This window comes from Adiantum capillus-veneris, chromosome 22, assembly GCF_014529385.1.
Source record: "Adiantum capillus-veneris isolate H3 chromosome 22, ASM1452938v2, whole genome shotgun sequence".
Taxonomy (NCBI): Eukaryota; Viridiplantae; Streptophyta; class Polypodiopsida; order Polypodiales; family Pteridaceae; genus Adiantum; species Adiantum capillus-veneris.
This window is the reverse complement of record NC_140952.1, coordinates 86,972,272-86,995,876: the sequence shown is the minus strand read 5'-3', so window position 1 is coordinate 86,995,876 and position 23,605 is coordinate 86,972,272. Positions and strand designations below refer to the sequence as shown.

At 43.2% G+C, this 23,605-nt stretch overlaps 1 protein-coding gene across 1 annotated transcript; it reads right to left on the bottom strand.

Moving 5' to 3' along the window:
* Positions 1-1,814: 1,814 nt before the first annotated feature.
* LOC147429726 (uncharacterized) lies at positions 1,815-20,691 on the bottom strand. The gene is made up of 3 exons (XM_086495964.1): positions 20,365-20,691; positions 2,655-2,885; positions 1,815-2,494 (listed from the first exon to the last, which is right to left on the bottom strand). The coding sequence occupies exons 1-3, from the start codon at positions 20,461-20,463 to the stop codon at positions 2,228-2,230; spliced, it is 597 nt and encodes a 198-aa protein (XP_086352090.1). The 5' UTR covers positions 20,464-20,691; the 3' UTR covers positions 1,815-2,227.
* Positions 20,692-23,605: the final 2,914 nt, after the last annotated feature.

Genomic DNA, 23,605 nt, shown 5'->3' with positions numbered 1-23,605 from the left:
GGTCCTCGATCTCTGGTGGGTCTTCAATGATTGTTTCTTGAGGTGAATCTCCTTTGTAAGGCTTTAGTAGGCTCACATGGAAAGCATTGTGTATGAGCCACAATGGTTGGGGAACTTGAGTTGATAGGTCATCTCATTGATTGGCCTAAGAATCTGAAAGTGACCCTAGTATCTTTTTGCTAACTTAGCATAGTACTTTTGATGTCCTGTAAGATTCTTGCCCGTTGTGTGCCTTAATCGAGCGAAATCACATCTCTAAAATCGGGATCGATAGCATACTCATCTATCATAGAAGATAGATCATTGTGAGTTGCTATGGATACCGCATTCACTCTCGGTCATCTTGAGAGTGCATCGATCACTTGATTATGCTTGCCAGCAATGTGAGCAATATGAAAATGAAACTGCGAAAAGAAATTTTCCCACATCATTTGTTTGTCAGAGATCTTGGTTTACGTCATGAAGTACTTAAGGCTTTGGTGATCCGTTCGCAGAATGAAAAGAGTCCCCAATAAATAGTGTTTCCACAAATCTAGAGCATGTAGAATTGATAAAAGTTCCTTCTCATATATCCCTACAGTTTGCTCAACAGGGTCGAGCCTTTGACTTTTGTAGGCTATGGCGTGTCCTTCTTGAAGCAAAACAGCTCAAGGCAATCACCACTCACAGGTGTCACATTGGACCTCAATGGCTTTGGGAGATCCAGTACTGTAAGCACAGGTCGAGAGATAAGCTTCTGTTTAAGTTTTTTAAAAGCACTGTTCTCCTTGGTGGACCATATATACCTAACGTTTTTCTTCGTTAGGTCATGTAATGGTCCCGCAATTTGTGAGGACTTTTCTATGAAGTGTCTATGGTATGCACACATACCTATAAAGCTTCTTAGTTCATGCAGATTCCTTGGATTAGGCCATCTTTTTATTACCTCTAACTTTGATGGATCCATTTGGATGCCATCTTGAGAGATAATATGACCTGAATACTGAATCTCTTGTATGAAAAATTCACTTTTCCTTCGATTAATATAAAGTTTATTCCGGTCCACTTGCTTGATCTTAATGCAATCAATCAGTCTTCAAACTTGATAATGAAGAATAAATGAATGCCAATTGTAAAGCTAACTGTGTGTAGTGCTTCATAGCGTTGCTGCTGATCTTTGTTCGCATTGTTTACCAGTTTTCAAGGACAAAAGCTCCATGCTTATGCAGGTGTGGAGTTGGAGTGGAGTGTATGAAGAGCAAACAGTAGGGGAGGTTTCAGAGAGAACCGATCGTGGCAAGCATACAACGCGCCATGTGAGCTTACTGAAACTACCTAGTGCTGGGTACCTGGTAGATACACCAGGATTTAATCAGCCCAATCTTGCCAGAGTCTCAACCAAGTCCTTGCCTCTCTTGTTTCCAGAGGTATCACAGCATGAAATGGTTTTCGTTGGCTTTGAGGTACTTTCTTTCCTGGCTTCTGCTTCTTTTTGGCGATTGTCTTCGCGTAGGAGAGCCAGACTGTGCAGTTGGAAGAGATTGGAATCATTATGAGCAGTGAGTGTGCTCATGGCCCACGTTTTTGCTAGCAAGGCCTCAGAGGGGTTTGGAAAATGGCATGTTGCATGCTATAGAGGGAAGGCAGTTAGTGAACTGCTACAGGCTTTTGTTGTGTCTGTCAGACATTCAAAAGCTGATCAAAGAGAGGTGTGTCCAATCAAGGATCCAATTACACCCTGTAAGAGGTCGAAGTGCAGATGTATTGCTAAATCATAAGCTTGAGAGGTGTTATCTGTGATCAAACAGGTTTCAAAAGTCCTTGAGCGTCTGATCATCGCTAAACCGGATTATACAATGTAATATGCTCAAGTATACAAGACAATATGTACCATATGACCGTGCTTTTTGGAAGGAAGGATGCTTGAGACCCAAACTGAAGAATCTTCCATCTTCTTTCTAATTGCTCCTCTCACTAATTGCTTGTGGGTGCATTGAGTTGCTTGCATAGTGTTTGTGAGCATGCTTGAACCTTTCTTGCACATTCACAGCAGCTCATCTTCATGCAATGAGTAGTGTAAAGGTGGGTGCATTATTTTGTTGTGGCTTGCATGCAGATGTTTACTTCGCTGTGTGTGTGCACACGTGCATGGGCCTTTTACTTTTTCAGACAATCTTTGCATCAGTCCATAAACTTGGGCATGATACCCTGTTCACTATAAGCTTGGCATATCTTGTGTATGATCCCACTAGTAATTTGAAAGTGAGAGGCTCGCGGAAGGGTAGAGTGCATGCCAAAGCTTTCTCCTTTGGAGAGCAAACTGCTTGGAGAAAACAAAATCAAGTCCCCTGCCAACCGCAATTGCTGCATGCTCGATTACTGCTTTCGACCTACCTGGTTGTAGTGTTAAAACTTGTTGGCTGAAAACCTTCGCTTCAATGCTACTTTCAAACTCCACAGGACTAGAATCCAAAACCAATCCTGCAAGAGACTCTTCCACAACTTTGAATTTGTCCTGCAAATCAGAAGAGGAAATTTACTTGGCTCAACAATCTCTCTATATACATGTGTGTGTGTGTGTGTGTGTTCACTTCCACTAAATGGAACATGCATCAAGCAATGAGAAAATTTGGATGTTCGCAGACTATTTGGTAAAGATGAACATCAAATCATACCTTATCAGTATCGGCCTCTCGGCACTGCCCAAGAAAAATCTGCAACCACCTCCACGGTAAGGAAACACACATGGAAGCAATAGCACAAGATGAATCAAACGATGAACAAAGAACTCCAGAAAGCCCATTTTTTTCACTGAAATAGCTCTTCTGGGACTGACAGTGCCCAACATTGTCATGTGGAGACTCCGGGTGAGGGCAGGCCACCTTCCAAGATGATAATTGGCTAGCCTAGTAGATAATCCATGAAACACACTAATGAGATCCACACCAACCCGAATACATTGTTAGCTCTTGAGTTTAAGCTAGCTAGCCTAGAAAAGCAATTAGAAAGGGAAGCTTGCAAAAGGAAGATTGGCTTTAAGATCGCGATGTTCAAAGCCTTATTTACCAAAACCTTTCCCATAGCACCTATATGAACCATTTGAATGCACTCATATCCTTGAAACAATGAATGTCTGTGTTAATGAGCCTAACCAACTTGCAGCATGCTGGCATTGCCCAAATAACCACATGGCCCAGTCACCATGGCATATGAGTACGCCCTCTACACAGCACTTGTTGATGCTCCCTACTTGCACTGCATACAGACTTCCCATATACATAAATGATAAGAGTCACCTCCTATTGTCCCGTGATAAGCACAGATTGCTAGCAGTTTCTATTCAAGCTTCCTAAGACTTCCCATAAGCATAAAGCCACCTCCCGTTCCCTCATGATAAGCATATCTGGTTTACAGTTTCCATTTAAGCTTCCCAAGACTTCCATATAGATAAGAGTCACGTCCCCTTGCCTCGTGATAAGCACAGAGGGCTTACGGTTTCCATTAAAGCTTCCTAAGACTTCCCATAAGATAGAGCCACCTCCCGTTGCCTCATGATAAGCATATCTGGTTTACAGTTTCCATTCAAGCTTCCTAAGAGAACACCCAACCGTGCAAAGATGTCACAATGTCTTGCCAATCTTCAAGAAAAACACCCTCAAACCAAGACACGCCAAATGTCGACCTTGAAATAAATGCCATCCTGGTTCCAAAACATCATCCCCCTAAGACTGCTACTTCCATCAGCCTTTTCCATAATCTCTTATCTGTTACTTGCATTTGGTTATCACTAGATGCAAAACGCAGTTTAATATCGTTTTTAGATTTTGAGGCCTCCCACTGATTTTGGAGATTTAAAGATAGAAAGGACATCTTCAGATCACAACGTTGGATGAGCTCAGAGAAGTACTTATAAGAGCAAGCGAAGGCGAGTGATGACAGTTTTAATTGGCATAATGCACCTAGTGACAGCCAGCGATGTGACTTCCAAGAAACAACCGGGTTTATGAAGACATGCTATATTGTTCCAATGTGAAAAATCTCAGAGACATTTAGAGTCCTATATGTCAATACTGTGTAATAACAGAACTGATTATCTAGAATCCCACCATATCATCCAGCTGACAATGCATGTGCCTTCCTATAGCTTCAAAGTAATGTAAGGAAACCAAGTTACTCAATTGAAAGGACCTGTATAATTTTGTACAAGCAGGTTTTGTGTCCTCCCGAAAAAGTTACAAAAACAACAGGGTTGGGATGGCCTTCAAGCTCCCCTCAGCCAAAAAACAAATGTTAGGTGCAGCGGAATGAATGTTTGCGCTTTGCTCAAGATGAGTGCTCCGAACCGTGCTCAAGGTTCCTTTTGTTCTTATGGAAGGTAGAGCCTTCCGTTCTTAATGAGACATGCTATGACCACAAACAAAGTGAATGGACACTGTGCGTGCAAGTGTATAAGACTGAGAGATAGAGAGAGAAGAGAGATACGACACCAAAGACGACGTAAAACCTTGCTCCGAAGGCCCCAATCTCGTCGGCAAGAGTGGTCTACTATTGATTGCACGAAGTGGTACAATGATGATGCATGGAACTGATGCAACTTGGGACTATGCCGATGATGACGACGGGGATGACGACGACGACTTAAGGACTGAAATCTGCGACCTTCTATCTGCTGTCCATAAAAACGCTATGGCTGAAAATCTGGGACTGTTTCGGACTGCTGAAAACGCTGGTTTTGGCTGCGTTTTGAGAGGCTGAAAATGACGATCTTCTGCAATGTCTAGGGCTGAATCTACTGTTGTTCATGAATGCTGAAAACGCTGGTACAATGGCTTCACCGAAGGCTGAAAATGAAAACTCTGGCAGATCTTGGTAGTGTTAGTAAAAACGCTAGGTATCTGGGACTGTTGGCGATGGTTGCAAGGCTGAAAACACCAGCTTGGGGATGGTGTGGGCGATGACCAAAAACGCTAGGCTTAGGGATGGAAAACGCCAAGGTTGGGGGTACTGCGGGGTTCTTGCTGAGAGAGAGGGAGTACCTGCTGCCTGGGGGCCTGTTGTGCTCCTTGCTCATCTGCCCAAGAGTGCTAGCTTTGGTTTGCTTATAAACAAACTTAGCAAAATTGCCCTACCTACTTTTGTTGGAAAGTCACTTAAAAATAATAAGTGAAAAATGTCAAAAATAGGGAAAATAGGCTAAATGCACTGGAAAAATCCCCTAACTGATTCTAATGGATTCTGATGGGAATACTGATGATCATGCTGTGTGCAACCAGAGGATATGCATCTATACCAAGTGACTGGGCATGCACGGTCTACGAATAGACTCACAAAAGTGCCAGATCACTTCTAATCTAGACTGACTGGACTGACTAAACCCTGTTATACTGTAGCGTGTCCACGGACACATAGGGTTGGATGTGTCACATGACATCCCCTCCTTTTCAAAGTGAGGTACTGGTACCGAGCTGTATGGCGTCGAGGGAGATTGCCAATAACATCCGGAATCTGGGAAGGGACTCTTTGCCAGCCCACTATGATGTGTGGGTCGTGCAGTACTTGAACTTCATAAAGGTCTGCAACGCTTGCTTCTTTGGGCCGCGCCGAAAGCGACACAAAGTCTTATGTGGCTCCTTCGATGCTTCAACTTCGTCTAGAGTCGTGCTTCTTTCATCTTCAAGAATCTCCATGGCTGAAAATTCCTGAAACCATTTCCAACACCAAACCATGAACATACCCATTCTATGTAAAGTGAGTGGAAAACTCTTGTCTTTGCTAAAGACTGTGTATGCAATGTAGATGAACATAGAGACGGAGTGGCAACCCGTTCATCCAACACATGCAAACAATGAGATCGAATCTTTCTCTTATAATCTAGAGCAATCAACTGTGGCAAAACACAATGGAAATGCCCATGCTTGGTACTCATACTTTCATGTGCTCGTTCGGAAACTGTGTCATGCCAAGGAAGAGACATGGAATGTGACTTCCTTACATACATACTTTTCAGCTTTTTATGAGAAATCCGCATACATTCGTGCTCATCCATGAGAGAAATGTGCTCAACATACAATATGTCATGCCTAGGAAAAGGGATCACATAACGATGCTGACTAAAAGACAGGAAACGATCACGAATGAAACATTCAAACAATGTGTGCGTATCAATCATGCGAACACATAATACTTCCTGTGAGGGTTCTTTGGATCTAGGCTCGAGAGCCAAGATCGATCTTTCGTGATTGATCAAATCTGCAACGAGGTTAGCTTCGCTAGAAAAAGCATCAACTAACACATCATCCTTGTGAACAATCACATCTTCTTCATGCAACTCATCATGCTTGTGAGAAATCACATCTTGATCATGCAAATCATCATGCTTGTCTTTATCATCCAAATCATCATGCTTATCATTGTCAATCAAATCATCATGCTGCTCACAATCATGCAAATCCTATGTGTCATGCTTCGGAGAAAAAGAGACTGAGAGAGTCTCCTTCGAATGAATCCGTGCAACCTTGTCCTACACATTAGCAATGAGAGATGGAGAATGCACAATCTTGTCCTGCATATTAGCAATGAGAGATGGAGAATGCACAATGTCCTCTCCATGAATGACAATGGGAGAACCACTTTTGACATTAAGAGTGAAAGTGTTAACCTCCCAATCAATGAGAGGGTTAGCATCTCGAAACCATCAAATGTCCAAAATCATATCACATCCTGAGAGAGGAGAGACAACAAATCTTCTAGTGAAGGCAGCTTGTTGAATTGCAAACAACACATCAAGGCACTCCTCCGTGATGAGAGCGTCCATACCGGGAAGAAAGCCAGAGACCTCGATAAGAGATCTCTGACTAACTTCGAGGCGGGCTCTCTCAACAAGAGGGGCTGATCACATCATACATACTACCTGGGTCAAACAATATGACAAAACGCTGCCCCGACGTACGACCATAACATTTAATGAGAGAATCATCAATGGGAGGGTCATGAGAAACTTGGGACACACTCGTGTTATCATTAATTGCATTGACAGAGGCAGTGGGTGCTGTGGATTCTTTAGATTCATTTGATTCAAGCTTAGGACATGTTCTTTTTATGTGACCCTTAATGTGACAATGAAAACAACGACCTTCCTTAGAATAAGTGATTTGCTCTTCAGACGTGATGTATCCTCCTACAACTCCTTGTGCTACTTTTTCATTTAGAGTAAGCTTAGGTTTAGCAATGGTGTTAGCCTTACCCTTAGATTCATTGGAAGAATTCTTTTTTGAGAGACTGTTGGAAGATTGGTTAGAAGAGTTACCATTCTTACCGTTCTTACCGTTCTGAGGGTTCTGAGAAGTCTGCGAGGTACTTGTGGACGTCTTGTTCTCCTTAGGCTTTTCTTTGTTGTGCTTCATCTCCTGTGCGAGAGCAATCGCTACCACCTTGTTGAGATCGATTGGATCAAAGACTTCTACATCAAACTTGATATAGTCGTCCAATCCAAAAAGGAATGCCTCTTTGCGTTTATCATCCGACTTGCGTAATTGGGTGCCTAGCTGCAAAACACGTTCAGAAAAAGACATAACCGGCATACCATTTTACTTGAGAGCGCGCTAATTGTCCTTCAATCCTGCGAGGTGCTGAGGTGGCATAAACCGCACCTTGAGCTTGTCTTGGACATCAGCCCAATTGAAGGAAAGGGACGTGAATTCGTCGGCTTCCTCTAGGTGCACGGCTAGCTGTGCCTCTTGCCATGCATGGTACCAATTGATGGCATCACCGGCAAGGTACATAGCTGCCGTCAAAACTTTGCTATTTCCTGTCTTCTTGATTGTCGCAAAATAAGCATTAAATTAATGCAACCAAGAATGAATAACCGTAGCATCCATCTTACCATCATACTTACTCAAAGTCAACTTCTCGGTGACTGAGTTGTTGGAATCCGCATCGTGGCTTGCGCCACTTGATGAACTCCCACGATCTTTGGGTGGTTCGGACTTCGAGGCTAACACTTGTCGAAGCAATTCTTGAGTGCGTAGCTCTCTTTGAGCTTCACGCTCGGCCTCCCTTTCTGCTTTTCGTTCATTTCTTTCATCGCGCTCACGTTCGAAAGCAAGGCAATTTGTTTCTTGTTGTGTCAACGCAACCCGATTCGCTTCTTGTTGTTGTATTGCATTTCTTTCATTTCGTTCCAAAGTAATGCGAGTCGCTTCTTGTTGTTAAATTGCATTTCTTTCATTGCATTCCAGTAATGCGAGTCGCTTCTTGTTGTGTCAGCATCATGTCCATCATTGACTTGACCATCATCTTCATAGGAGTTAGTACAACTCGTGGCGTAGATGGCGAAGGGGGAGAGTCGAAAAAATTCCTGGTGGAGAAAATTCTTCGTCGCCTCTCTCATGCTCATCACCTGTATGCGAAGTATCCATTCCGCTTCGGGTGACGACCATGCACTATGATCTTTGGTTCTTAAGTCCACGAGGAACTTGGGTTCTTGAGGGTCTTAGGTTCTTGGGTTCTTGAGGGTCTTGAAGTTCTTGAGGTTCTTGAGGTTTTCTTTCGCTTGCCAATCGTGTTTGAGAAGGATCTTCTCTTCACCCGAGTTCTACTCCTTTCTGCGGGCGCACCCCTTGACGACCTTGCGCTCATACCAAGGTTGCTTTTTCCCACCTCACGTCGAGTGGCCGGCCGCTAAGTGCAAGGTCCGCTCTCAATGAGTGAAAAGAGACACAAGGGGAGGCAGGACAAGCCCTTCTTTCTTGGGATTCCTGTCACTCTTTCAAAAACACGATTAGGAATCAACACACCCAAATTCGTGCAACCGCAACAACCAAAAAAAAATTATTGTGATTCTTGTGGTTCTTTCCTTGAGTTATACAGAACACTGCCAAAGCTCTGATACCAATGTTAGGTGCAGCGGAATGAATGTTTGTGCTTTGCTCAAGATAAGTGCTCCGAACTGTGCTCAAGGTTCTTTTTGTTCTTATGAAGGTAGAGCCTTCCGTTCTTAATGAGACATGCTATGACCACAAACAAAGTGAATAGACACTGTGCGTGCAAGTGTATAAGACTGAGAGATAGAGAGAGAAGAGAGATACGACACCGGAGACGACGTAAAACCCTCCTCCGAAGGCCCCACTCTCGTCGACGAGAGTGGTCTACTATTGATTGCACGAAGTGGTACAATGATGATGCATGGCACTGATCCAACTTGGGACTATGCCGGTGACGACGACGGGGATGACGACGACGACTTAAGGGCTGAAATCTACGACCTTCTATCTGCTGTCCATAAAAACGCTATGGCTGAAAATCTGGGACTGTTTCGCTGGTTTTGGCTGCGTTTGGAGAGGCTGAAAATGACGATCTTCTGCAATGTCTAGGGCTGAATCTACTGTTGTTCATGAATGCTGAAAACGCTGGTACAATGGCTTCACCAAAGGCTGAAAATGAAAACGCTGGCAGATCTTGGTAGCGTTAGTAAAAACGCTGGGCATCTGGGACTGTTGGCGATGGTTGCAAGGCTGAAAACGCCAGTTTGGGGATGGTGTGGGCGATGACAAAAAACGCTAGGCTTAGGGGATGGAAAACGCCAAGGTTGGAGGTACTGCGGGGTTCTTGCCAAGAGAGAGGGAGTACCTGCTGCCTGGGGGCCTGTCGTGCTCCTTGCTCATCTGCCCAAGAGTGCTAGCTTTGGTTTGCTTATATACAAACTTAGCAAAATTGCCCTACCTACTTTTGTTGGAAAGTCACTTAAAAATAATAAGTGAAAAATGTCAAAAATAGGGAAAATAGGCTAAATGCACTAGAAAAATCCCCTAACTGATTCTAATGGATTCTTGTCACAGGAACAGAATAATAGAGATAGGCAGCAAAAGATAGAGAAAGAGATCTTTGTATTGATGGATTTTTGTAGAGTTTTGATACAATAGAGGAGCAATAAAATATATGGACGCACTCCGTTGTACGGAGCTCGAACCTCCCGACCACCCCCGAGCTTCAGTTCGCTTGCATACAGCGTCTCACTCGCACTCGCACTCGCAGAAGATAGATCTCTGAATGATCCCCAAATGCACCACCCGTTGTGCTTTTATCCTTCTTTTCCTCGAAAAGCCTGCGCGATTTTTGCACCAAGTATACTTGCGAGAATAAGATAAAAACGTGATCGCTAAGCGATCCGTGAAGGTTAGATTTTTATCATGAAACTTTGCACAGATCCTGTTTCACACACTGATTTCTGCATCGCCTACAAAATAGCCAAAAGAACATACTCGTGCAACCAATTCAACATGATAATCAAAGTAAAAAAAACATAATTATATACCTTCATAATCTCAATTGCAATACTCTTACCATGAAGAAACAATCCACTTCTTGGTTGATAGCAAGGAGAGCTGTATGATGTTGTATGTCTGCCTGTCCCTGTGTATACTACACTGCTACTGCCTTTTGTTTGTTTTGATCATAACTTTTACAAACGAACTCAGAACAGAGCAATCCAGGTACTCAAAACGACGGGAACAGGTCTGGTCTACAAGGCAACGCGGACAGAATTGCGAAAAACGTCTTTCTTTAGCTGAAAACGCAACTTTTAGGTCGCGACTCATAAAACCTCTATTTTTTGGTCTCCACTACTTTTTCAACTTATTTTAAGCCTACCCATGCATTTTGAACTAAAACACATAAATATAAAACACTGATATTAATAAAAATCTCAATTTTACTGTTCATAGACAGACTATCTATTATTCATTAATCTTTATCAAATACATCTCTAGTGTATTATTTAAAAAAAGAATATATGTTCTCTCTTAATATCTCAAACTCATTCATATAAGCTCTATTTAATAGATTATTCAACAATCTTTCAAATCGTACTAAACGAAAGATATGTCCTGCTACATTCTTTTCGACTTTAAGAACTTCAAAGACTAGTCCTATTACATTCTCCCCTTATCAAAATTAACTCTGTCCTCAGAGTTGGTCTAAAGAGAGGAAAATTCTCTTTACAAAACACTAACATCAACCCATGATGCATCCTCTACTGGATGGTTCTGCCACTTAACCAAAACTTCCACAATGTCTCTATTTCTCAGATGTTTAAAACGCCTATCTAGCATTAAGTCTCGTTCTACAGTCAATGGTCTGTCATCTTTCAACTTAGAGTTGTTTTATAATAGGAACATACTCACATGAAATACAGGATGCACTTTAACATGAAAAGGCAATTCCAATTTGTAAGGTAATGAACCAATGTGCTTAAAATTTTAAATGGCCCAGCAAATCATGGAGACAATCTTCTATCCTTTCCAAGAATCAAATGAGACTTCTTAGGAATGACCTTGAAGAAAACCATATCACTAGTTTGATACTCCACAACACGATGTTTCTTGTCATAATACAGTTTATGTCTCTTTTGAGATTCTCTAATATTCCCCCTGATTTTGGCCAACTCGCTATCCATTTTCTCAAGCATCTCACGTGACAGTTCTACCTTATTCCTCGAATTAAGAAAATAAATACATGTAGGACAGTTATAGCCATACATTGCCGGAGTCATCCTAATAGATGAATGATATGAACTGTTATATGCAAATTCAACCAAAGGCAGATATTCATTCCAATTAGATTGGTTTTCATTGACATACATCCGTAACATATCTTCTAGAATACGATTCACTCTCTTCGTTTCCCCATCTGTTTGAAGATGAAAAGCAGTAGACATGCATACTGGGTACCTATAGAGTCAAAAGTCACTCTCTAGAAATGAGAAGTGAACTTAGAATCTCTGTCAGACACTATACTCTTGGGCATGCCATGCAAACGAAATATCTCTTTCACAAACAAGCGTGCAATGGTCAAAGCAGTATCAGTTATTTTTACAGGAAAGAAGTTAGCTTGTTTTGTGAGTCTATCTACCACCACAAAGATCGATTCATACCCTCCACGAGTAGTAGGAAGTATAATGATAAAATCCATAGATATAAACTCCCACTTCTGTAAAGGAATGTCTAAGGGTTGAAGGTCACCAGGCATCCTCTTGTGTTCAATTTTAACTTGTTGACATTGAAAGCATTCACGCACATAATTCTTAACATCCAATTTCATACGCGGCCAAAAGAATGAACTTTTAATCTTTTTATATGTCTTATTCAATCCAAGATGACCAGAAAAAGGTGAATTATGACACTCGTGCAGAATTTGACTCTTAAAAGCAGAAATTTGCACGAATACACAAGCAGTCATAATAATACAGCATCTGCAACCTTATTTTCTTTTCCACACAAATACTTCAAATCAAAATCATACTTAGCCAGCAATTCAATCCATCTCCTTTGTCTGTTGTTTAACAATGACTGAGTGAAAATATACTTCAAGCTTTGATGATCAATACGCAATTCAAATTTGACACCAAGCAAAAGATGACGCCAATGTTTCAATGCATGAACAACAACAAGCAATTCTAGATCATGTGTTGCATAGTTCAATTCATGTCGTCTTAATTTCTTAGACTCATATGCAACCACCCTTCCTTCTTGTATCAAAACGCAACCTAATTGTTCACCACTAGCGTCACATGACACAACAAATGGTTTACCCATCTCAGGAACTTTTAAAACACAATTTTCCGCTATTTTAGCCTTCGAGGTCTCAAAAGCAGTCTCACAAGTAGAAGTCCACCCAAAACCCTTGTCTTTCTTGATCAATTCGGTCAAAGGACTTGCTATCTTAGAGAAATCTTTAATGTGTGCTCTCTCATATTGTGCTAGACCCATAAAGCTTCTCACATCCCTTAATGACTTAGGTGTTGGCCACTCCACAATAGTCTTAACTTTGTCAAGATCAATGTGAATCCCCTCTTTAGAAATCACTCTTCCCAAATACACAATCTGATTCTTTGCAAAAGAACACTTACTTGCTTTGGCATACAATTTATGTTCACACAAAACCTCAAATGTTTTCTTTAAGTGCAATGCATGATCTTCTTCATTCTTAGAATACACAAAAATATCATCCAAAAATACCAGAATGAAGTCATCAAGATACGAGTGAAAAATATTATTCATTAAGCACATGAAAGTTGCTGGTGCATTAGTCAAACCAAAAGCAAGAACTGTAAATTCATAATGCCCATAACGTGTACGAAAAGCAGTCTTTGGAATGTTCACTGCCTTTATACGGATTTGATGGTAGCCAGAACGAAGTTCAACCTTTGAAAATATTGTGGCACCACTCAAATGACTAAGCAGTTCATCTATGTGAGGAAGAGGATATTTGTTCTTAATGGTCTGTTTGTTTAATCCCCTGTAGTCTATACATAACCTATATGTACCATCCTTTTTCTTTTGGAATTAATAACACAGGACTATCCCAAGGAGATACACTAGGCTTAATGAAACCCTTTTTCAAAAGATCATCATGTTGTATCTTGAGCTCTTTAAGCTCATCAATATTAAACCTGTATGGAGCCCTTGAATAAGGTGTTGCTCCTGGATATAGATCTATGGCGTGGTCTACCGCTCTAGGCGGAGGCATACCAGGAAGATCGTCCGGGAACACATCCTTAAATTCATGTAAGAGATCCTCTACAAATTCTGGATTTGCCTCTTTTTGTTTATTCCTAGAATCCTCTTTAATCTCGTTAGCAAACACAAGAAACGTCTCACACCCTTGTCTCACCCCCCTCAAAAGTTTCATGGCAGAAATTAGAAGTGATTTTGTATTTCTCTCCTCAACTTTAATCGCATGACCATCTTTGTTTTTAAAAACCAACTCACCCCTCTCACAATCAATCAATGCATGATTCGCAGCCAACCAATCCATTCCCAAAATTACATCCCGTTCATCCATGCCAATAACATAAAATTCTCCCGAATGTTTCTCTTTGTTCAGCAAATTCTAGACTGACTGGACTGACTGAACCCTGTTATGCTGTAGGTTGTCCACGGACACATAGGATTGGATGTGTCATGTGACAAGAAAGGATAAATCAGTTATATGCCTCAGTATTTGGGGGTTAACATATTGCCATATGCAAGATGTAAACAGTTCTTACCGTGAGGAGCTCATCTAAAGTCTCAAAGTTGAGGTACTTGCCATACCTGGAAAATGACTACAAAGATGTAAAGCAAATGTTATGCATACGGAAGAAGTAGCATTAAGTCAAAAAAGTCACCGCAAAATTCAGCAAAAGATTGTTTTGTATGCCAGCTTTGCGTGAATGCAAGAAACTTGGGTACCATGAAATGAGCCCTAGAATACATTGGAATTCATATACCAAGTCTAATGTGTTAGAGTGATGTTGTATTATGCGCCCAACGTGGCAAGTGCACGTGCAGAGTTCTGGTCTCACATTGTAGAGTCTCTGCCGCATGCAACCTGGGAGAGGCTATGTATGACTTTGAGGGTTTCACATGTTTGGCAGCACTCTAGCTTTGTGAGGTCCCCAGACAGCTTGGCCTTCTCTCGCTCGGACCGCAAAGTAAGAGGAGTGAATCTATCTCGGATAGATCGCTTCTACACTAGTGACCACGTTTGTGACTTGGGTGGATCAACTTGCATCTTGACTGGGACATCTTTTTCGGACCATGCACTAGTGATCCTCACGGAGAAAGATAAGAGGAGGGGGAGCACGATGCTACGCATCCCTTAGAGGATCTTGTTGGACTCAGAGCTCAGAGAGAGAGTGGTGGCTCTTTGAACAGAGGGCTTGGACATGCAGGACTCTCTTGTTGACAAAGTGGCCTCTGGACTTGTTCAACCTAGGCGTTTCTTTCTCCAAGAGTCTACGGCCCGCCTGGCTGCAGTGAGGGAGGAGGAGCAACATCTCGGACGAGGTGTTGCTTCCTTGCAGACGATGCAAGAGTAGCACCCAGACAGTCCTTGGTTGGAGGAGCAGTTGCAGCAGGCTCGCCATGAGCTTGCCAGCATAGAGGAGAGGCGACGGGTCTGTTGCTTCAATGCCAGAGGATATGAGTGCACTTGCTACTGACTTGCTACTAACTTTTACGATGACCTGTTGTCAACAGAGCCTCGGTCAGAGCGTCAGGGTGCTGCAAAGAGAGCAGGTTTGGGCACAGATACCTTGTCTTGTGACTGAGGAGATGTGTCAGAGGCTTGAGTTGCCTCTCTAGCTAGAGGAGCTCCATGTGGCCCTCAGAGCACTTCCCCGAGGTAGGTGTCCCGGTGAGGATGGTTTGACTCCCGGTTTTTTCCTGGAGTACTAGGACTTACTGGGCTCAGACCTTTGCAGCGCTTTTTAGTACATCTTGTGCACAGGAAAGATGCCTAACAACATGAGTGAGGGCTTGATCTACCTCAATCCCAAGGAGGGTGGCTCCTTGGATGAGATTCGGCAGTGGTGGCCCATCACCATCCTCAACTCAGTCTACAAAATTCTAGCCAAGGCTTTGAGTTTGAGGATTCAGCCACTTCTAGAGAGCATTATACATGGGACCCAGACAGGTTTTGAGCGCAATATCCTTGACAACATCTCCACTTTTTGGGAGGCGTATGCCCTCGCGCGCCTCCGAGGTGAGGATCTAGTGATACTTCTTCTCGATTTTGAGAAGGCCTACGACAGAGTTGACTAGGACTTCTTGGAGGATACTCTATGTAGGATGGGCTTCTCAGATGCTTGGATCAAAGGTGTCAGCTCTCTACAGACGTGCACACAGTCAGGTGCTTATGGCAGGAGGTAGAGAAGCGTTTCATGCTCACACGCTCGGTCAAACAGGGCTGCCCTCTAGTCCCCTTTCTCTTTCTGTTGTATGCTGAGACGATGAGCAGATTCTTGGTTTCACAGTAGATTGGTTTACGTGGTTAAGCGCTCCCTATTCAGGGCGATGAGCTATTGGATGCTGAGTTTGCAGACAACTCAGTTTTTTACTTGGAGGGCCAGGAGGCCAACCTGCACAGGTGTGAGCATGCTCTAGAGACGTTTTGTTGTGCATCAGGCGCACTGATCAACTGGAAGAAGACGATGACTTTCTTGGTTCGCAGCGCTCCAACGCCTAATTGGCTGCTAGGTGAGGGTTTTAGATGGATTCCCCCAAGGCCTCCAGTTTGCTGCTTGGGCTGTCAGGTTGTTGTCTCCTGAGCAGCAGATCGCTCCCCTCCTGTCCATCACATTGGAGTTTGGCACGACTCTCTTTGGCAGGCAGAGTTGTAGTGACCAACCAAGTGTTGTTGGCTACTATGTGGTACATTACATCTTGTTGGATCTTCTCGAGCTCCTGCATCAGCCAGGTAGAGAGGCTGATCAGAAACTTTCTTTGGTTAGGGCGCGACACTCAGATAGCCCGGGCCAAAATAGCATGGCAGGTCATCACTCTACCTTGTTCTCGCGGGCGGGGGGGGTTTTTGGGGATCATAGACCCATCATAGTAGAGGAGAGCCCTTCTTGGGAAGTTTGTTGTCAGAGGACTACTACCAGGGGAGGAGCCCTCGAAGGAGCTTTTGCTTCAGCGGCTTCGAGCTCGAGTGCCTCAGGCAGGAGGCCCTTGGAGATCTTCCATCAGATGGATCTTTACTGAGCTGCGCAGAGTTGGTCTAGCAAGAGACTGGAGGATCGTTTTGCTGTGAGCCTGCTTCGCTCTTGGGAGCAATTGCAAAGAGGCCTGGAGCAGCACTAGCCCACCTGCACGGAGGAGCGCTTGAGACAACTGTTGGAATTAGGGTTGCAGGAAAACACAGCTTGGAGAAGACGAAGGAAGCTCAAGGGGCACAACAGAGAGTGTATTACTTAGTGTGCAATAGAAAGTGATACAGGGCGGTGGGCCTACACTCCAGCCGGCTACAGAGCTTACCCCACAGGTCTGCTGGTGAGCCTCGAAGATGCAGAAGCAACGGGCCCGCCAAATGAACCAGACTGTCAGGCCACAAACGAGCTCCCAACACAGGTTGTTCGAGATTTTTGGCCGGAGTCGATTCATACTCTCAGGGGGTAGTTCAAGAGACTTCAGGGCAGCTCCGACCGCAGGAGCATAGAGAGGAGTTCCCTAGACTCTGGCGCCCTGTGCATTTCTTCACCATGGTCTGACGTGAGCTCAGATGGCACTACCGTCCACCTGTGTGGATTTTCCCTCCTCCCATCTCTTGATTTAGCCCTCATTGTACATATGCTTTTTTTCCATTGGGAGAGTCTCCCCTTATGATTGATGTAGCCTCTCTAGTAGAGGTGGTTGTAGACCTATGGGCAGTTTATTAACTAATAGAAGGATCATTTTCTCAGGTAAAAAAAAGTGTTGTTGTATTACGATGAGTGACAAGGACATAACCAAAGTATGATGAATAACTATAATATAGCCACCTAATTGTTCAAGGAAATGCAAACGAGGTAAGAACAAAGCCATAATCAAATAGCTAAATTTGGTTTTAGATTTGATATAAAATAAGGAACTTTAGTAATGCCAAAAACTAGGACAAAATATGAACATCTTCTAACATTACCTTTGGCTGGGGGACCACAAGGCACACATGGCATATAAGATCGCGGATGCATAGAAGGCCAGACACGTGTGTCACCCAGCTCCTTGGGCACATTTTCAACCAGCATCCAGCCAAGTGTGGACGACCTAATCTATACAAAGGAGACTGGTGGACAGTCCATTCTTAGTGCTCCTATGCAGAGAGCTCCTTGGTGGAGAGCTCAATCTTGAGAGGTCTTATGAGAGGTGTATGACACCCACGTTACAGTTCTGGACCTAAAAAATAGGTGCCCAACTTGCTAGGGGTTACATGGGCCAAAAGATTTTGATGAAGGTTAAGAGTAGGCTAAAATGTATTTGCAAGGCAAAACTAGTCATACTACCATGAGATGCAACCTATGTACCACCATGTGGTGATGGGTCCAACTCTAGCATGCTAAAGAAGATGATCCAAAGTAGGTCGAGGAAGGTCTACAATGTTGAGGAAGGTCTGCAAGACAATACCCCATGCTGATATGACCAAACTCGATATAATCTCAAACAAAGTGGCAAATACCATTGATATGTTTAGTCCGTCCACAAAAATTACATACCAGAGCAAAACCACTATAGGGATTGAAGTAAATAAGGAGATGATTGTTAGCAGGATGATCCAAAACCGAAGACCTTTTGTAATGGTGTCGAGATACGACCATACTCAGCTCTGATTGAAGAAGAGACAGAAGTCAATTGCATATAAAATTTCCATCAAATAATTCTAACGCAAAACATACAGCAATAACCAAAAGTGGGCATTGGAGATCCAATACAACCAGCTCAATCAAGATCGACATAGTCAATACCAAAGTCAATTGGTGCCACGAAGATAACGCATTGTACTCTATAGTTGCCTACCAACGAGATCAATAAGTCAACTAGAAAATTAACTCAAGAAACTCATTAGCACAAGAAAGAGCAGGATGGGTGCTTGCCAAATAGACATGAGAAGCAACAAGCTGCATATGTTCAGTAGCATCAACCTTAGGAGTATCAATCTGTCTGATCAACTTTAAATTAGGATTTATAAGACAATATACAGAAGCGCGATGTTCCGCTTCATAGTCTTGTCAAGTTCTCAAAAAGCTTCTTATCTACTGCTTGAGATAGATGAAAATACGTAATGAAAACCCCCATACATGCAAGCCAAGAAAATAGAGCAATATGCAAGGTCGAACATAGCAAATGCCGACTTTAAGTTATTTTTGAACCAACTCAAAAGACGATTTGGTCGTGCATGAGAAAGATGATTCACATCAAGACAATGCTTCCATGGGTTGTCCCCACATATTTTTTACTCTAAATCACCATTTAGAAAAGTAGACTCCACATCCACGGATCATCCAAAATGTGCAACAAGAGCAAACACAAGACGAATAGCAGTAGACTGTGCATTGTGGAATGGGAACAAAAACCTCTTGAATTTCTTTCTTCTATCGAACTCTGCAATTGGAATACCCTCCCTTGCACATTCCTCAGGCCGAGGCTCCTCATCCTGAACCTCTTCAAGGTCAGCCTCTTCTTCGACTTCTTCCTCGGCTTCCCCTTCAACCTCTTTTTCCTCATTCTCGTACTCCTCAAAGTCTTTGTCTGATGCGTCCATAGCGTGTTTTGCAAAAAATCGGATCGAATCCTTCGTAAGAGAAGAATCAACCGAAGCTTTGATACCATTGTAATCAGCAAGCCATTGACAAGGTGGTGAATCAACAGCAAACACACTACTAAATTGAGGACTAAAAAGAGCACTAGAGGTGAGACACAATAGAGCGTAGTTCTCTACCCAGATGCACTAGCCCCTAGGTCAAACACCCACATAGTACTTCTTTTTTAATGATGATCACAGAGTCAACAGCACGGGTCACTCTGCAATGTCACAACCATGCACTTATCTGCCAGAAGTGACCCCCAAGGCATTTTTTATAGGCATGCAAGCCCAAAAGCAACTGATAATTAGCTGTGGTGCCCCTGAAAGTCAACGCTTTCAATAACTTAATGGAAATGGTGTCCCCACATCCAAGTGCCATGTCAGCACTGTACGGCTGCCACATCAACATCCAGCAAACGCGCCGGGAATTCGGCCACTTTTTACATGCGTCCACGCTCAGATCTTGGTCATTTGTTCCGGTCTAAGGCTATGGTCACGCGAGGCTTAGTTATTAGTTACAGATGACTATGCCAACAATGCTCAAACAGAGCATTAAATGAATAACTAAGCCTCTTGCATAATCACGCAAGGCTTAGTTACTCATTCAACCTCCCAACTATGCCTTGAACTTCACAACTATGCCAAAATAGGCATAGTTACAAAGGGTAACCATAGTTATTCATTTTAATGCTCTTTTTTGCGTGTGGCCAAGAATGAGGCTTAGTTATCAGTTCAAGTAACTGAAACTAAGACTCGCGTGGCCACCACCTTATGCGACCATTGCTCCCCTTGGTACGGTCATGCCACATTATCACTTTGTGGCAATGTCCAAAAACTAGGGAACCCTAAAACGTAGGGTGCACACTTGTCCAATCACTAACTTTACAATATGTTTAAAATGGCTAAACTATCCCAACTCCAAAGTACTCTCAAAAACAAAGGACCTAGGGTTCACACTCTGACTAATCACTAACTTACAATATGTCCAAAGTGGCTGACCTATTTGAAGTACTTTCAAAGGGTGGGAACAACTAGGCTTCTATCCCTATCTTCCCAAGTAATAGTAAATGAGTGACTGTCATTCCTAAAGCAAATAGAAAGCCGCCCTGAGGTCATTCAGCTCCTCTGTGAAATTAACCTAAAGCAAGTCACATATCACTTGCATCCATGATTGCAAATCATGCATGGGCATCTTCAACTTTGCAAAATGGTCACATTCAAATGAGAACATACCCAAAAGAGCATAGACAGAGAACCAACTTTGATACTTGGTAGTTGAAGGCTTACAGTTTGAGAGGATGGGAATGGCAGACTAGACAATCCCAACCAAGCGAATTGTAAAGCCGGGTGAATGCAGTGAGTTTCCTGCATTCGCTGAACATCCATGCCAAGATGACTGCGATGCCAGAACTCATAGATGAGTGCCCTTTTGCCTGCCTGCTTCTCTGCTGCTTCTTCATCGCTTCCTTCGTTCTCTCCTCCTCCTCCAACTTCTGCTTCATCTTCTTCTAACGTGGCACCTTTCCCAGTACCAGAAGCTGCGCTTGAAGAACTGGCTAGCCATGTCCCTGGACCCTGACTGCTGAAGTGCGCTGCATAACAAAGGCAACACAATGTGTTGTAAAGTACATTTACAATTACAACACAAAACATTGTACAATGTGTTGTGAAGCACATTGTATATACTTTACTACACATTGTAAAGTACTAACAATGTGAAGTAGTATAATGTATGTCCCTAGGTGAGCCCAAGAAGCCACCACATGGTAGTAGATTTAAATTAAAAAACAAACATCTCTGCAATGAAAAGCTAAATAAAACGAAAATGCGTGTGAAAAGCTACCTAGTGAATAAAATAAAAAAAGCAATCTTCGTTGCTTGATTGCTCTCAGAGGCACTTCGATTTTCTCCACAAGCAGTTCGCAAGTTCCTCGAAGCAGCTCGGAGCTTTGTTTGCAGGTTTGTCTCTTTGAGAGAGAGAGAGAGAGAGAGAGAGAGAGAGAGAGAGAGAGAGAGAGAGAGAGAGAGAGAAGGCTATGATGGATAGTACATAGGCGATGATGGCTTTGCTCGCGCATGAGCTTTAATGGAACAATCAAAAGTAGACCCTGTTGCCTTCTCATCCTCTGATCTATGGTGCTGGAAGTGGCAACGCCCATCTATGGTGTTGGAGCAACTACCATCTTTGGTGTTGGAAGTGGCATCTATGGTACTGGCACCTTATACATGTTCACATGAAAGCGAAGAGCCATGAAGAAAAGCCTACCTCGTCGACATGACGAGAGCGTTCTTCAGTAACATAGAGTCTATAGGCCAAGCTCCTCCCTATTCATTCCAGTAGTACAAGTTCGAGAATGTCACTGTTTGCCCCATCGGCATATTGGAATCGGCCTTCTTTTGTAGTGAAGCGTCAATACCTAATTATAAGCCTACCTGCGCCTTCTCCGCGTAGCGATCATAGCAGCTTTATATGCAAGAAGACCCAGTGGCCATTTGAATAGTATGTCCAACTTTAACTACCTTACTCATCTCATTTCTGCAGGTGCAACTAGTTATGGCCAACATTATGCCACTCCAAGTATAGCTCATGCAGATTCAACAATCCCGTGCCCTCTGCCATCCTTCAATGTTCATGGAAATGATATGCAGCAGATCTTCATGCCTAATTCTGATCAAGATTCACACCAATTCTTTTCCACTAAGTTTTCTCGTGCAGTAGCAAGCCGGGCAGAACCGGAAAAGAGTATTGGAGACCTTTCAAACCCTGCTTATATTTCGCAAAACATCAAGCTGGAAGGTACTTCGGATGCTTGCCGACGTGATGAGCACTCTCAAAGATCAGATGTTTCGTGCGGTCAACCCATGGTAGACGTCTGTTCTAGTGCTACTGAAACAGAAGATATCAGATTTTAATCGATGATCAGTTGGCCTAATCTATCACCAAAACTCATTGCCTTCGCAGGCTCATTCAACACATTTTTATGTTGTTGCTATGAGACTGTTGGCAATGCAGACGGTAGAAGTTCCTATCGTAATCGAGCCTGAAGAAAATGTCAATGTTGTTGTCATTGGATCCTACAAAAATTTCGAAGGAGTTATAGCATTTAGACGTTCTGTTGCTGCGCTTCTACTGAAAGATCACAACTCCCCCTTCACTGTTGTATGTCAAGTTGATGCATGTACAGTGAGAAGGGTAGTGGACAGAGGCGACTGTCATGTTGTTCTCGTCTCTGGATGAGGCCACGTCATTTGTCTATAAAGTAAACCACTCGAGGCAACAATACACTCAGGTGCAAAAAGTAAATTTAGACCTATCGGATGGATCACAAGCATTGCGGGAAATGTGCCCTCGTTCTCTCCACCTGATCCCATTGCGTAGGGTTCATTCAAGGCTCCAAACGGAAGGATATTGGGTAAAATATCCATTGTGGGACTATTTTTGGTGGGGCTCTCCTTTGGGGGTCCACAAGGTAATGCTTCATGCATTGCCACGTGTGAAGGGATTATATCCACATGGGGTTGCAAGAGCTTGGAGTGTGGACTATATATAATGGAACGCAAGCTACTCAAAGCTATCATAATTGTGGGAAGGCACCTTGAGAGCTTGAGGCTATGGAGGTTTCTCTTGTCTTCCTCGTTGGTGTCTACGCACTCAAATGCCATGCCAATCGGTGTTGAACTCTAGCGGTGTGGGTGGTCTTGTACTATAGGTCCGTTGGCGGCCAATTTGGTGTAGGGGGCATTTGCACGCAAGCATTCCAAAGGGAAACGTCACAAAGCTCAAGGTGGTATGAGTGGGAATAGAAGGATAAGTGTTGTGCATGATATCAAGGGGTTGAGGATTGTGTTTCTAAAATTGGCAAAAGCCCAAACTTTTTGTGTTATACTTGGGAAGCCACAAGCCAGACAGAAAAGGGTTGAGGAAAGGTTTTTTTTGGGGTGATTGGGGTTATTTGGAACATTATGGACTAGTTTTTGTGGAAGGGAAGCAAGCGCCAAGGTTTTCTTTACTCTCTCTACCGGAGGAAGGAAGAAATTATGGGGTTATTTCGAAGATTATGGATTGTTTTTTGTGGAAGAGAAGCAAGCATCAAGGTTTTCTTTTACTCTCTCTCTCTCTCTCTCTCTCTCTCTCTCTCTCTCTCTCTCTCTCTCTCTCTCTCTCTCTCTCTCTCTCTCTCTCTCTCTCTCTCTCTCTCTCTCTCTCTCTCTCTCTCTCTCTCTCGCGTGGAGGGGCGAACGAAGGAGAAGGAGATCTTATGGGGAGTTCTTGAAGGGTTCTTTTTTTATAGCCGGCCAACACCCTCTCTTGATGTGAAAGAGGGTTCCGTGGGGATTTTGGGTGCTCTCGATGGAGAGTTGAAGGAGGTTTATGATATCCGGGAAAGCTTTTTGCAATGGAGAAGAGCAAGAGCATGTTCATGGCATGTACACATTTTGATACTTTGAAGGGGAAGAAGAAGAAGGGAATCAACAACTCTTGTTCTACAATGGAGCTCTTCTCTCTCTCTCTCTCTCTCTCTCTCTC

Excerpts from the sequence above, each read along its gene's own strand:
- LOC147429726 (XM_086495964.1), bottom strand. The coding sequence starts at position 20,463 with ATGGATGTTCAGCGAATGCAGGAAACTCACTGCATTCACCCGGCTTTA. Across the intron at positions 2,886-20,364 it reads CATTCCCATCCTCTCAAACT|GCTAGCCAATTATCATCTTG; the intron begins GTAAGCCTTCAA and ends ATTATCTACTAG. Across the intron at positions 2,495-2,654 it reads GAGAGGCCGATACTGATAAG|GACAAATTCAAAGTTGTGGA; the intron begins GTATGATTTGAT and ends TCTGATTTGCAG.